This window comes from Lissotriton helveticus, chromosome 7, assembly GCF_964261635.1.
Source record: "Lissotriton helveticus chromosome 7, aLisHel1.1, whole genome shotgun sequence".
Classification (NCBI taxonomy): Eukaryota; Metazoa; Chordata; class Amphibia; order Caudata; family Salamandridae; genus Lissotriton; species Lissotriton helveticus.
The window spans coordinates 1,025,844,080-1,025,856,687 of NC_136068.1; the positions used below are offsets into that span (position 1 = coordinate 1,025,844,080).

Below are 12,608 nucleotides of genomic sequence, written 5' to 3' on the forward strand. Positions count from 1 at the left end.
CATCATTATACGCAAGCTTCCCCGCTTGAACAAATTGTGCAATCCTAGCCAATTTTTTTTCTCACTTTGCCTCCTTTTTTCCTTATCACATATCAGAGCACCTTGAAATACATGAGTTTAGGGTGCGTGCTATACAAAACCCTCTCTTTCGTTTAATGGACTGAAATGCTGCTGCAGGTATAACAATAATCTCTAGGCCATCCAGAGGGTGCGCATGACAACTAACTTGCTTCTTGGTTCACAAATGGCTTAATCGTCAGGGCAAGGAGAGCCATGAATGTTTCTGAGTTCATGTTTGAAAACAAGCACTTTTAATATATACCTCTCACAGCAGTGAAGTGATTCACTAAAGCGAAACGGTTCTGCAGGTAAAATAAATACCCTTTTATTTTAATTTACAAGAGGCCTTGTCATATTTTTATGTTTGTTGCATGATGCCTTTAAACATTAAGGTGTTCCTAAAAATACATGGTGCAGCACACCATCTGTGAATGTTTTCCTTACTGCATATAATGTGCAAAGAAATCCTTTTCGTTTTAACCCAACTCCCACAATATTTAGTGCTCTCTAAAGTCAAGTATGATGTTCCGCGGAGGGCGGCAAGTAACACTGGTCCCTACTGAGTATCAGTAGACTGAGGTGTCGTCTGGAAATATGAAGAGTACCATTTACACAGTTCCTCCTTTGCAAAATGTTGATCTGTTAACGCCTATCATTTTTACTGTGCTTTATTCCCTATCGTTTCTGCTGGACAGGTACACTTTAGCCTGTCGGAAATAAACACTGGGTTTAAAGATGAGTAATAAGGGCACAAACTATCATACTTATATCTTGCGTCATATCAATAAAACATCATATTGGCAATATGATATTGCTTTGCTCTAACGGAAACTCCAGATTTTTAACCAATATTCCGAATAAGCTCCGGATCTTAAGGCCTAAAGCCGGGGCCTTGCGTAAATGGCCTTCCCGGAGAGCCGTCTCGGGTCCCGGCCTTAACTGTTCCCGCCCACCTCTACTTGTTTTGGCCCCGCCTGGCCGCCGTTGTCAAGGGAAGTGACGTCACAGAGTATGGCTGACCGTAGTCCGGGTAGAAAGAACTGATCGGGCGCAGGGGCAGCCGGCATCCGACGGAATCCGGGGCTGTCTGAGGGCTCCTCAGTGCAAGCGGTGGCTGAGCAAGAGCCCCGGAGCCCGGGCAAGCCATACATCGGGCCATTGAGAGTCCACCGCCACCGGGGGCCGAGTGAGCTATGGGGACAGTGACGCCCGGGGTCTGACCGGGGGGAGCCGGAGGAGGCGAGACTTGAAACTCGGGAACAGGAGCCAGGCCATCCGGGAGAAGACAATTAGCTGTTGCTGGGTCCAAAAGGCGGAACCGGGGACTAAAACCCGCATATTCTGGAAGGTGTCAGAATAATTAAAGCTGTATTCGCGGTGACAAGGAGTCTCTGGACCAGGGAAGATCCAACAGGCCGGGGAGCCGCCCCAGGATCCCCGGGAGCCGAACAGAACGATAGTCATGGAGCTTCGGGTTGGGAACAGATACCGACTGGGTCGGAAGATCGGCAGCGGCTCTTTCGGGGACATTTATTTGGGTGAGGAAGTTAGGGCGAATGTGGAAATACAACAGTGGTGATATCGTATTGAGAGGGTACACATTGGAGGGGCGGGGGGAGTTGGGATTTATAGGCTTGTGGGTTCTGGGCGGTGGAAGAAGTGTGAGAAATACAGAGCTTAGGAGTGTCAATGACTAAAGCATAGAGCCCTTGTTTTGGGGGACTTTTAGTGGTTGGTGCCTGCCACGGGGAGCAGAACAGATTGTGCAAGCTGAGGGGGGGTGGGGGAGTACGTTTCTATGTAAGCTTAAGGGGAGTACATTACGTGTACTGAAGGGTGTGGTTGGCATTATAGATCCTGTTAGTTACTTTGAGGGTCACCAACCCTTGTATGTTGGGGTAGTGCAAATGTGAAGAGTACGGAGTTTGTATTCCAGGGAGCGTATTGTGGTGTGGTGAGCAGTGCATATTTTTGGGGAGTTGAGGGGGGCCAGTCACTGGTTTAGAGGTTACAATGGATCGTGTTCTTTTGGCGAGAGTCTGAGATTATGGTGAGGCAGAGGAGTCTTATAGGTTGGGGGCGGAAAGGTTGAGGCACCACTCTGAGTTTTAAGGGCCTTGAGCTAAGGAAACGTCAGGTTTTAGTTAAAAAGGTAAATGGTTTCAATGATTGTGTCCCATCTGCACCCATAGGGCACCGAACCTTACACAGAAGGCCGAGTACAGTCGCTGCACGTCTTCACTTATGTAAACATCCCCCTAGGGGGAGGGAGTGGTAGGGTACGAACGTAGGGACACAAGCCTTAGCTTGCGGAAAGAGTTGTGGGCTTTCCTTTCAACATTTAGCATTTCTCCAATTTAAAGTTGTAAATAGAACACCAGAATGGAGCGGCCATCTAGCACGGTGTAAACTACAGGCGGGGAAGGCAGTGACTTAAGGACTATTAGAACTTCCGAGAACGTCATAGAACTAATGTAATGTAATCAGCAGTGTCTCACAAGTCTGTTTTCGGAGAAGTGGAACTACGAGTAAACGTACATTTTCTTGAGATAAACTGTAGTCCCAGGGCTGGTCTAATCCAACACTTCATTATACTTAGAGCGTCTCAATGCCTCTGTTTGTACCACTTTATCTATCCCACAGATCTATACTTTGCCTAACAGATGTGCATATCCTGTGCTTGAGATTATAGTCACCTCGGGATCAACGGTGGTCTTTCAAGTCTTACCAGTGCTTCCCTTCCAATTGTCTCCTCAGAAGTCACCTCGTACTGTCAGGAAAATTATCTTTTTGTGTCCCTTGGTTATCACTGTAATGAACAGGGCCTTGGCAGTAGATGCAAGTATTACACTTGTCTCTTCAGTGCCACTTACACCTCATTCGTCTGCGCTGCCAAAATAAAATACGCTGCCTGCAAACTTTCGCAATCCTGTGAAAAGCGGTGCCATTGGTAGCTGGGGTAATGAGGGAACCACGTTAAATATTGTTTTACCTTTAGCTTATCGGATAACGCAATCTTTCGCTGCACTCAGCCTCCAAATAGTACACGTTCCAAAAAGTAACCCGTTTTGCAGTTTTATTCCAAGAAAATTCATTAATTGGGGTCAAAAGTTCAGAAAATTAAATCCCAACTGTACTAAGGTGACAGTTCAGTTTTTAAATACATGAAGTAACTGGTGGTAATGTACCAAGCACGTTGCCCAAATAAAGTATATGCCAATAATCCATCATAGTACGTGATCCTTGTCTTTAAGAAAGGGGAAACACACCAGTCAATCCATCAAAAATATCTCCGGACGTAGCGAAAAAGGAGTGAGAGTTCATTGCGGAACTTAGTGTTTCACAAAGTCCAAACGTTCAGAGTCCAGCAAAATGACACAGATCAGAGTTTCATTCTTCGATCCAGTTTGTTACGTGTAATATGCATCTCAGATTCTGGCTCCGAGACGAAGGATTTTAAGTGCTCAAAATACACAAATGGCTTCACGGCTTAAAACCAATTTGCCATATTTTGGGGGAACAACAACCCCCTGTCCCTCCCTTAGTCTTGCTGGAGCATCCGTTTTGCATACCATTTGTGGAGTTTGAACACTTAAAAATCTTTGTCTCAGAGCCTGAATTGAATGATGGATGTTATATGTAACAAACTCGATCGAGGTATGCAACCTTGAACTGTCTTTTTTTCTTGACTCCGAGCGTTTGGACTCTGAAACACGAAATTCTACAATTAACTCATTTAACTTGGCTTTAACTACCTCCTGAAATAATTTTTATCGCGTGACTGATGTTTTTTACTTTCCCAAAGAGGCTGATCACGCACTATTATGTATTAGTGGCACGAATGTTAGTTGAACAATATGCTTGCCACATATTACTCGTTACTTGTTGTATTTAAAAACTCAGAACTACCACTTTTAGACAGTACGGATTACATTTTCTGAATTATCTGTACAGCCCAATTAATTTTCTAGAATTAATGAAACTGAAAAACTGGAGACTTTTCTTGATGTGTATACTTGGGGGACAGAGTGCAATGGAAGCCTAAGCTATTTGAGAGGCTAATAAAGTAAAAGAATGTCACTTTTGTGCGGCCTCTTTTAGGCTTTCCACACTTCTTTGTTACTACTCTTGCCGTCGTTCATGTGAGAACATCTCCTGCTTCTTAATCCTTTCAGAATCTAGCAACAAATATACTGTGGGGCTCTCGTGCTCAGTTTAAACGAAAAGATGCTCAATGTATTGTCTATTCTTTTCTTATACTGGCAAAACATTTTAAGAGAGCCACGTTCGCCGCCTTACTGGTTTCTTAAAAAGTGAGAGGACGGTACCCTTTTCTCACACTAGGTTACATGCTTTCTCACAGGAGACCTGCTTTCTAAGCAATCTGGTAGTGCAAGGTGGGCTGATCTGGAGCCCTTTTGAATGATGTAGTTAAGTGAGGGATGAGCCCTAATTGTTACTTTTGTTACCGCCCCCCCCATCTTTTTTGTTAACCTTGTGTAGAACATGTACCATTAAATATTGTTAGTTACAATCTCATACTCCTAGTACAGTTTTGAAACATACCACCATCATTACATAAGATCATCCAAGGAGTCTAATCTTCAGTGTGTTAGAGGTACTGTGTTCACTCTTACATGTTTAAAAAAAATAAAAAAAATAAAGGATCCAAAAAGGGAGCGAATAAGAACCATTAAAATCTATTTCCAATGTAGGACACGAAAGGTCAATAAATTAGGAATAATCTCCCCCTCCTAATTGTGCAAGATAGCCCTAGTCTTTTTTAGGTCTCTCGTGCGTTGCAGCGCAACAAAGTGCTGCTCGCTCGGCGAGAGATTTTTGTGGATGAGGGGTTTTCAGAAAGGAACTCTAAGCCCCGCCCCTCATTTCCATTGGCTGGAGTCACTGTTTATGCTAAACGGTGGCCTGCCATTGAAAATGAGGGTCTTGGTAGACACCCTTTGACCCGGACTGGGTCGCCTGCTTTGCTGCTGTCGCAAAGCACTTTATTATTTTTATGGGGCCATGTGTTTCTAATTAGAAACACATGCCCCCATAAAGACCCATGCTCCGGTTGCAGCGCGGTCCTCTTTCACTTTCTTGACCGCGCTTGTTATCTTACTGCAATTGTAGTTGGCAAACGCACACACCAACAATGTTTTTGTCACTGACTCTTTCTTTACAAACAACGCTTAAGTTTAAATCTGGAGGAGGAGGGACGCCAAGATAGCACCAGAGTGAGGCAGACTCCCAGTGCTTTGCTCTCCCCTTGCTGTTCGGGGCAGAAGCCGACCTCTCCCGGGACACTCAACACTGGAAAATGTTCCTGCGCCACACACTACCCATCCCATTTCTGTGCCACCGGGGGCCCAGAGAGACATGGGTCACCGCTCTGGAGTAGCTGGCGGGTGCTATGTTTCCAACATGGCTGAAGCTGTAGGGCTTGGACTTTTAAGGCCTGGGAGTGCGCCCTGCTGACCATTGCTCCTTGTCCCTTCCTGGTCTGTTAATAACGCCCCCACACACTTGCAGCCTGGGCCCCAGTTACTACTCGCCTGATCGCCCGCAGCAGTGCTTACATGCTGTTGCAGCCGGGTGACTGCGTGGTGAGTGGCGGTGTGGTGCGGGACAAGGGCCTGTCCTTAGTGGACCTTCTGCAGCCCGATCGTTCGCTCGGGAGCCCCATCCTACTACCACATGCCTCTTCCTTTGATTAGGGCCTGGGGGCTGAATTGCCATGTACTGAGGGCCGTCCTGAACAGGGAAAGAGTGGGGAATAACAGTCCTGAAATAAGTTGGTAGACCTCTACGCACTGCGGCGCAGCAACACAGGAGCCCTCTGGGACGCAGCCCGCCCACCCCGCCCCCTTTAAGGCAAGTGATGCCTCCCGAGTGGGGGAGCAGGGCCATCCGGATTTACCCACCCTCCATTCGCAGCGTGGGTTATACCCCAGGGGCACTCCTCACTGCCGCTGGGCGGTAAACAACCTTTACCACGAAGTTTTTACCACGCGGTACCTTTACCACGCGGCCGTTACAACGCAAGTCGTTACCACGACTTGCGCTGGAGGGCGCTGTGGGATAAGGAATTTTATAAATTTATATTCCAACAGCTTCCCTACTGTTACGGGGACTGGTGTTGGAATATAAAATTATAAAAATCCTAAATCCGCGCCCTCCAACGCAAGTCGTGGTAACGACTTGCGTTGTAGCGGCCGCGTGGTAAAGGTATGCGTTGTTACAACCTGCATTGTAACAACGTACATCCCCGCTGGGTGCCTTGTAATCCTGCTTCCCTTTGGGCCTGCAGTAGTTTTCGAGCCACGTTGTTGCTTTCTCACCCTACTTGCTGCCCCAACTCCAAGAAGTGGGTGCATAGGTGCGGACCTGCCAGGATTAAGTGGGGACTGTGAGCAGCTCATCTGACATTCCAGCGCTGGTGCACAGGTATCTGCCGACGCAGCACGAGGCATGGACCCTCTTTCATTCCAGGTGTTGCTCTCGGCTCCCACTACTGGCACGCTCTCCTGCTGGACACGACCCTCTTGGTCCCTGAGTGCGTACATCACAGTCTAATATAGGGGTTGGGGCCCTGCATCACGTGTCTCTGCTGGTGCCAGGGCCTGCCAGCTGCACCACCATGACTACCCTATGCAACGTGAAAGATTTCTTAACAAAACACCAGTGAAAAAGTCCGAGCAGGTCCAGGCGTGATCTGAGGACTCTGCGATGAGCGGTACGCAGTGTAACGAAGCCTCCATCACAAGGGTATTTCTGGAGCAACTGTTCAGAATCTTTCAGGATGACTTCCCCGCCCTTAAACAGGTCATAGAGACAGAGCTGAAGGATATAGAGACAGGTGAAGGACCTCAGACGAAACCTAGGCGTCTGTGCACAGATGGGCAAAACAAGCAGGCGAAAGTTTTAATGCTGCGTAACTCACCCCGTTATCTTTGCGGGGTCGACAGAAAGGGTACTGCATACTTAATACTGTTTAGAGTGTTGTTATGTATAACCCCCCCCCCCTCTCGCAGAGGTGCGGTTCCCATATCTGTACCATCAGACAGGGTGCGCCCCTCATCTCTCCCCCCCCCCCCCCCCCCCCCCAGCCTGTGCCCCCGCCCCTCGGAGCCCTATTTGAACAGTCCGCTGTTGTCTCTGCACCAGACTCTGGGGTGAGCAGTGTTCCGCTTCCTAGCGCTGTGTAGCAGCTGGTGCTGAGGCACACCCAGAGGTCATTGGACTGAGCGTAAAGTATATTATTATTACTCACGTGATGGGCTTTGCAGCCACCGATTTGTACTGTGTGATCTATTGATTTATTTGTTTGACAATGTTCCCTAATGTACCCCTCTATGTAAAGCGCTCTGATATCTGCGAAGATCTTGTTCGCGCTATATAAAACTTTGAAAATAAATAAATAAATATTGCTGTCCGCTTGCTTTCGGAGACCGCCCCAGGCCTGTTGCACCGTATCCACCTTGCCGCGAGGGGGCTTAGGTGCTAAGAAAAGCGTTGTCTGAGGCCATGGAGAAGTGGTCAGCCTCTACAGCAGCAACATGCGGTTAGAAGAGGGGGTGGGGTGCAGTCAAAAGAAGAGGAAACTGGCTTGGGCACAGAGCGCATTAAATCTGAAGTGCCCATGCCACCGAGGGACAGGGGAAGCGTGAGAATATTATAAGCGAATCTGGGTTGACGGCCAGCCCAAAACAGAGCGATGATGTGTGACTGTAATTTGTGGAAAGAGAGCGAGGTAAGAGGGAGAGGGACATAAAAAAATATATATAGAAATTTCGGAAGAACTACCGTTTTTGCAATGGCAAATCGTCCCGCAAGCGGCAGGGGAAGTTTTTGCCACGCCGGTAATTTGGACTCCAGACAGTCAAGAGCACGGCAGAAATTCGATTGCCACAATTCGTGCACGTCCCGACTCAGCCAGATACCAAGGTACCTGATGGGCCCAGACAAATGGGAAATCGGGGGTAAAAGACTTAGTAGCATCAGTAAGGGGGGAAAATGAACGGACTTATTCCAGTTAACTTGGACCCCAGACGGGCTGCTGTACCGCAGGACCTTCCTCGTCAAAGTGGCCGAGGTTGTCCTGTGGATTGCGAATATAGAGTGACCTCATCTGTATACATGGATACAACCAGAGCACGGGCCAATCTTCTACCCATGTTTAAACAAAGATTCTTTCTCTGGCAGTCTTAAATTATAATGCAGAGTCCTGAGGAACTGTGTCATGTTGTATCTGTGATACTCACCACTGTGGCAGTCACCTTTCGGATCCTTCTTAAAATTCGATATACCATCATGGGATACGCAAACCATCCTTTCTAAGAGCTGTGGTTTCAAGTTTATTGTTTTTATTTGATGTGACCCAATACTGGCCATACAAACATTGAAAACCACTAAACGTTTCTGGTTTAATCACTCCATAAAATACATTAATGAAATTCTCTAGTTCATAACACAATTGGATGTCCCCACAGGTCACTACATATGATGTAGGATCATGTACCATACTTATCTGCAACTTTTTAAGGGTTGGCAATAGTTTTCATGGAGTAATTTACAGAATATCATCACCAGTTGGGATTTTGTTGTAGTTTTGGCATAATGTGTAGTTTTGGTAAGAATTCATGCTTTTCTTCTAGGCTTCCGTAAGTTCTAACAGGGGGAATTGTGAAATCCTTTGACTCATCATCACCCATGCCTTTGTAGCTCTAAACTGTATTTTGATGGGGCATTTTTGAAGAAATTCGGACTGTCGGGTGTTGACTATATGCATATATTTAGTCTCTAGCGAGCCTTTATGTCCCTTTGAAAGGTTAGAGGCTTTATTGCATTCATAATGGTTTTCCTCCCAAGTTTAAATTACTCAGTTTGGTTAGAGTTCTACGTTCGATCCTGAGAGGCTAACCCATAAGTCTTTTAATGAAGTATGTCCTATTAAAAAAAAATTGTATAACACGTTAGCGATGCACCCACTGTGTTTTTGACATTTATTTTTAAGTCTTCCCTAAGACAGCATATGCACTGTCCCTTCCACACCTTTGTTTTTTAATAGTGGGCTTAGAGACCGCCTTTCACACTCATTTACATTGCCACTCTCATTTGTCTACTTCTTATAGGTCAGCTGCCATATGCTTCATCCCTCTGTGTGTTTGACCTTCCCACTTGGAGAATAGGCGCATTACTTGTGCCCTTCAATTGCTCATTTTTTAGGTGCTACTTTTTTCTTTGTGCTAAGTGTGTGTTTTCCAGCTGTCTCTTGTAGTCTGCTCCCATGTTCCTCCCGCCGGCCCTTCGCTACCAATGTGCTTGCCCCCAGTACCTCTCTCCCACCCTCTGCCCGTATACTTGGCCCCGGCTCTTCTCTCCAAACCTTTGTTGTCTGTGTCCTTGAAACCAGCCCCTTCCTCTAACCCTCTTGCCCCGTTGCTTGCGCGTCTCTTTGACTGCATCATACAGCTTTTTTCTCCGCATCCGGTGTTGTCTGTGCCCGTCGCACACATGGTAGCACTCCTTCTGTGTGGCCTCCCACACAGGGGCCCTCCCTCCGTGTTGCCTCCCATTACCCTCACGCGAGCAATTAAAAAATATATATCCGTGTCGCAACCAGTGCTGGCTGCAGCGTGTGTGTATGTATGGGGGGAGGGGGTGTGTATGTATGTATGTATGTATGTGTGTATATATACTTTTTTTTAAAATAGAATTTATATAGTGAACTTGACCCGAATCGGGTTTCGGAGCGCTTTACATAGCACCAGTTGTGTTACATGAGGCCACTTTCATTTTTGTTAGGCACAAAATGTATGTATGTTTGTTCATTTTAAGACCGTTCACATAAAATGCCAGACAATTGAAGTGCACTGTAAAAACTTACAAAAGAGTAAAATGTTTAAAACACATCATAAAAGCAGCAACATGACCTCTTAACTACAGTTAAATATAAAATATTTGGGTGGGAAGATTCAGTTAATTCCAAACCAAGGCTCTTTTCTTAAATGTTTGTAGGAGCAGGTCTACTCGTAACAACTATATGTGGAAAGTTCATGTTTGGTTACTTTGCAACTTCTGCTTTACATCCAGATAAATATCGGTGGTCTGGGTATATAGCTCTTTTAACAGTTGTTCAAATGTGTGAGAGTCCAAAGTTGTTCACTGTTTGGAAGGGCTGAAGATTGACTGAAAACATGTTTTTTGACTTGACATCAGTGTTGTAGGTGCTTTACTCGAACTGCCACTGGGTTTCGTTCTCTGGGGCTCACTAGCAGGTTGAGGTGAAGAGATGTACCTGTAGATCATTCACATGCCATGTAACCCATCGTTGGTAGTGTATAACTGTAAAAGTGGGTTCACTTGAAAGGGAGTGCATTGAGGCATGGCACAGTTAATGTTGCAGGTTTTGGAAAGACACTTGATCCAATGTGATTGTTGTCAGTGGGATGTTGCAGGCAAGAGGAGAACCAACCAGGTCAAAGCTGTTCTTCAGTTTCTGTGTGTTGTGCTAGCTGAGTAGTGTTGAAGGTTACACTCGGATACTCACAGTAGCAAGTAGTTCCCCAAGTATAACCTCTAAGGTAGTACGGATGGATTTTCCGTAGCTATTTAAGATGGTGGTTTCAATACCTGCTCTTACAGACCCTCATTGAAAGTTCTTTTGTAGCCTCTAAAGGTGGTCTTCTCTGGCTTATTTCTCACCTGCATTGTATAATTTATGTGCTTTAGAACACCATCTGGGTTCCTGAAATGTTGCCCTGGGTAGTTTGGTAAGAGTCTACACAGCTCGTGTTCAGGTTTCAGTATGTCTATAGTGTGAAGTGTTGTCATGCTCCGAAGTTTGGGGGTGCTCTATCTGAAGCTGAACTCGGACAAGACTGAGGTCCTCATCCTGGGCTCCTCACCCTCCGCCTGGGACGACTCCTGGTGGCCTCCCGCCCTGGGCACCGCACCCAAACCGACAGACCATGCACGCAACCTGGGCTTCATCCTGGACTCCTCCCTCTCCATGACCAGGCAAGTCAACGCCGTCTCCTCGGCATGCTTCAACACCCTACGCATGCTACGGAAGATCTTCTGGTGGATCCCCACCGAGACCAGGAGGACCGTCACCCAGGCCCTCGTCACCAGCCGCCTGGACTACGGCAACGCCCTCTACGCCGGTACCACCGCCAAGCTCCAGAAGAGACTCCAGCGGATCCAGAACGCCTCAGCCAGACTCATCCTCGACATCCCACGAACCAGTCACATCTCCGGACATCTCAGAGACATGCACTGGCTCCCCGTCAGCAAAAGAATCACCTTCCGCCTCCTCACCCACGCACACAAAGCCCTACACGACCAAGGCCCGAGCTACCTCAACAGCCGAGTCAACTTCTACGCTCCCAGACGCCACCTTCGATCAGCCAACCACGCCCTCGCCGCCGTCCCCCGCATCCGAAGAGCAACTACAGGAGGAAGGTCCTTCTCCTACCTGGCCGCCAAGACCTGGAACTCCCTCCCGACCGACCTGCGCCTGACCCAAGACCACCTCTCCTTCAGGAGGAAGCTGAAGACCTGGCTGTTCGAGCAGTAGCGGCACCCCCCCCCCCAGCGCCTTGAGACCCTACGGGTAGGTAGCGCGCTTTACAAGTGTCATTGATTGATTGATTGATTCTTTGTGACTTAGTCATTCAAATGAAGCAGAATGCTGAGAGTTGCTTTGAGCCAAGCTTGCCCATGCATACCTTCCATTTTTGTTGAGCAGTTAGGTATTCACTTTTAGCTTCTTTGGCCAGCTTCTGGTTTGATTATTACTGTTTGTGGATTTGTAAGCATGACTGTTGCTTTCAAAAACAGGCATCCTGTCATTGCGATAAGACTTTGCAGTTAAGGTTCGGATAAAAAACAGGTTTTTACTGTTTTCATAAAGTGCTGATTCGAAGCATGGGGATGGTTCCTCTGGGGTAAAAAGTGTCATCTCAATTGGTCCAAGTTTCACTTTTTCCCTTCCAATGGCTGCCACGTTTTACTGTTTCGTTCTTGGACTAATGCAATAGTATAGCTGTTAGACTGGGAACTCGTTCACTTTGTGATAGATATCTGAAAGTTTGTACAGACAATCGTCTTTGTAATAGTAATCATATAAGAGCAAGACCCCTAGTGGATCTTGCCTATGATGATTTTCAGTCAAATTGAAATCCAAGATGGCTGTCAATCTAATTCTGCCACCGCACCTTCTGTCCTTGCCTGAGTTTTCCATTCACAGATCTAGAGGGGAGGGAAAGACTGAATATTGTACCTGGAACGTTCTTCCAAATGACCCTTTCCTGCCTAATATCTAATCTAGGAATCCGATTGCAATACCTTTTTTTTTTACCAAGGATAGTTTGTCTTTGGACTCGGAAGGCAGGCTGCTACTGAGTAATTGAAGTTTGTTCCTTGATATTGTATCTGTTATGGGCTTTGAACACGTTTGCAACATTTCATGAAGATAGGAGTTATTTTGCGATCTACCTGTTTAATTAACTGTTTTTCACCGACGTGATCATTGTAGCAGGCAT

At 46.7% G+C, this 12,608-nt stretch overlaps 1 protein-coding gene across 8 annotated transcripts in view; it reads left to right on the plus strand.

The window, feature by feature from the left end:
- The first annotated feature begins 1,031 nt into the window (after positions 1-1,031).
- CSNK1D (casein kinase 1 delta) overlaps positions 1,032-12,608 on the plus strand; it is a 662,772-nt gene continuing 651,195 nt past the window's right edge. For 7 of the 8 annotated variants that reach the window (XR_013598728.1, XR_013598729.1, XM_078653753.1 and 4 more), the window contains exon 1: positions 1,045-1,598. Coding sequence is in view for 6 of the 8 variants with exons in the window: in XM_078653753.1 (XP_078509879.1) it covers positions 1,523-1,598 (76 nt within the window). In the remaining 2 variants the exon portion in view is untranslated. Of the gene's footprint in view, positions 1,599-12,608 lie in introns of all 8 variants that reach the window. The other variant, XM_078653754.1, reaches the window with a different exon arrangement.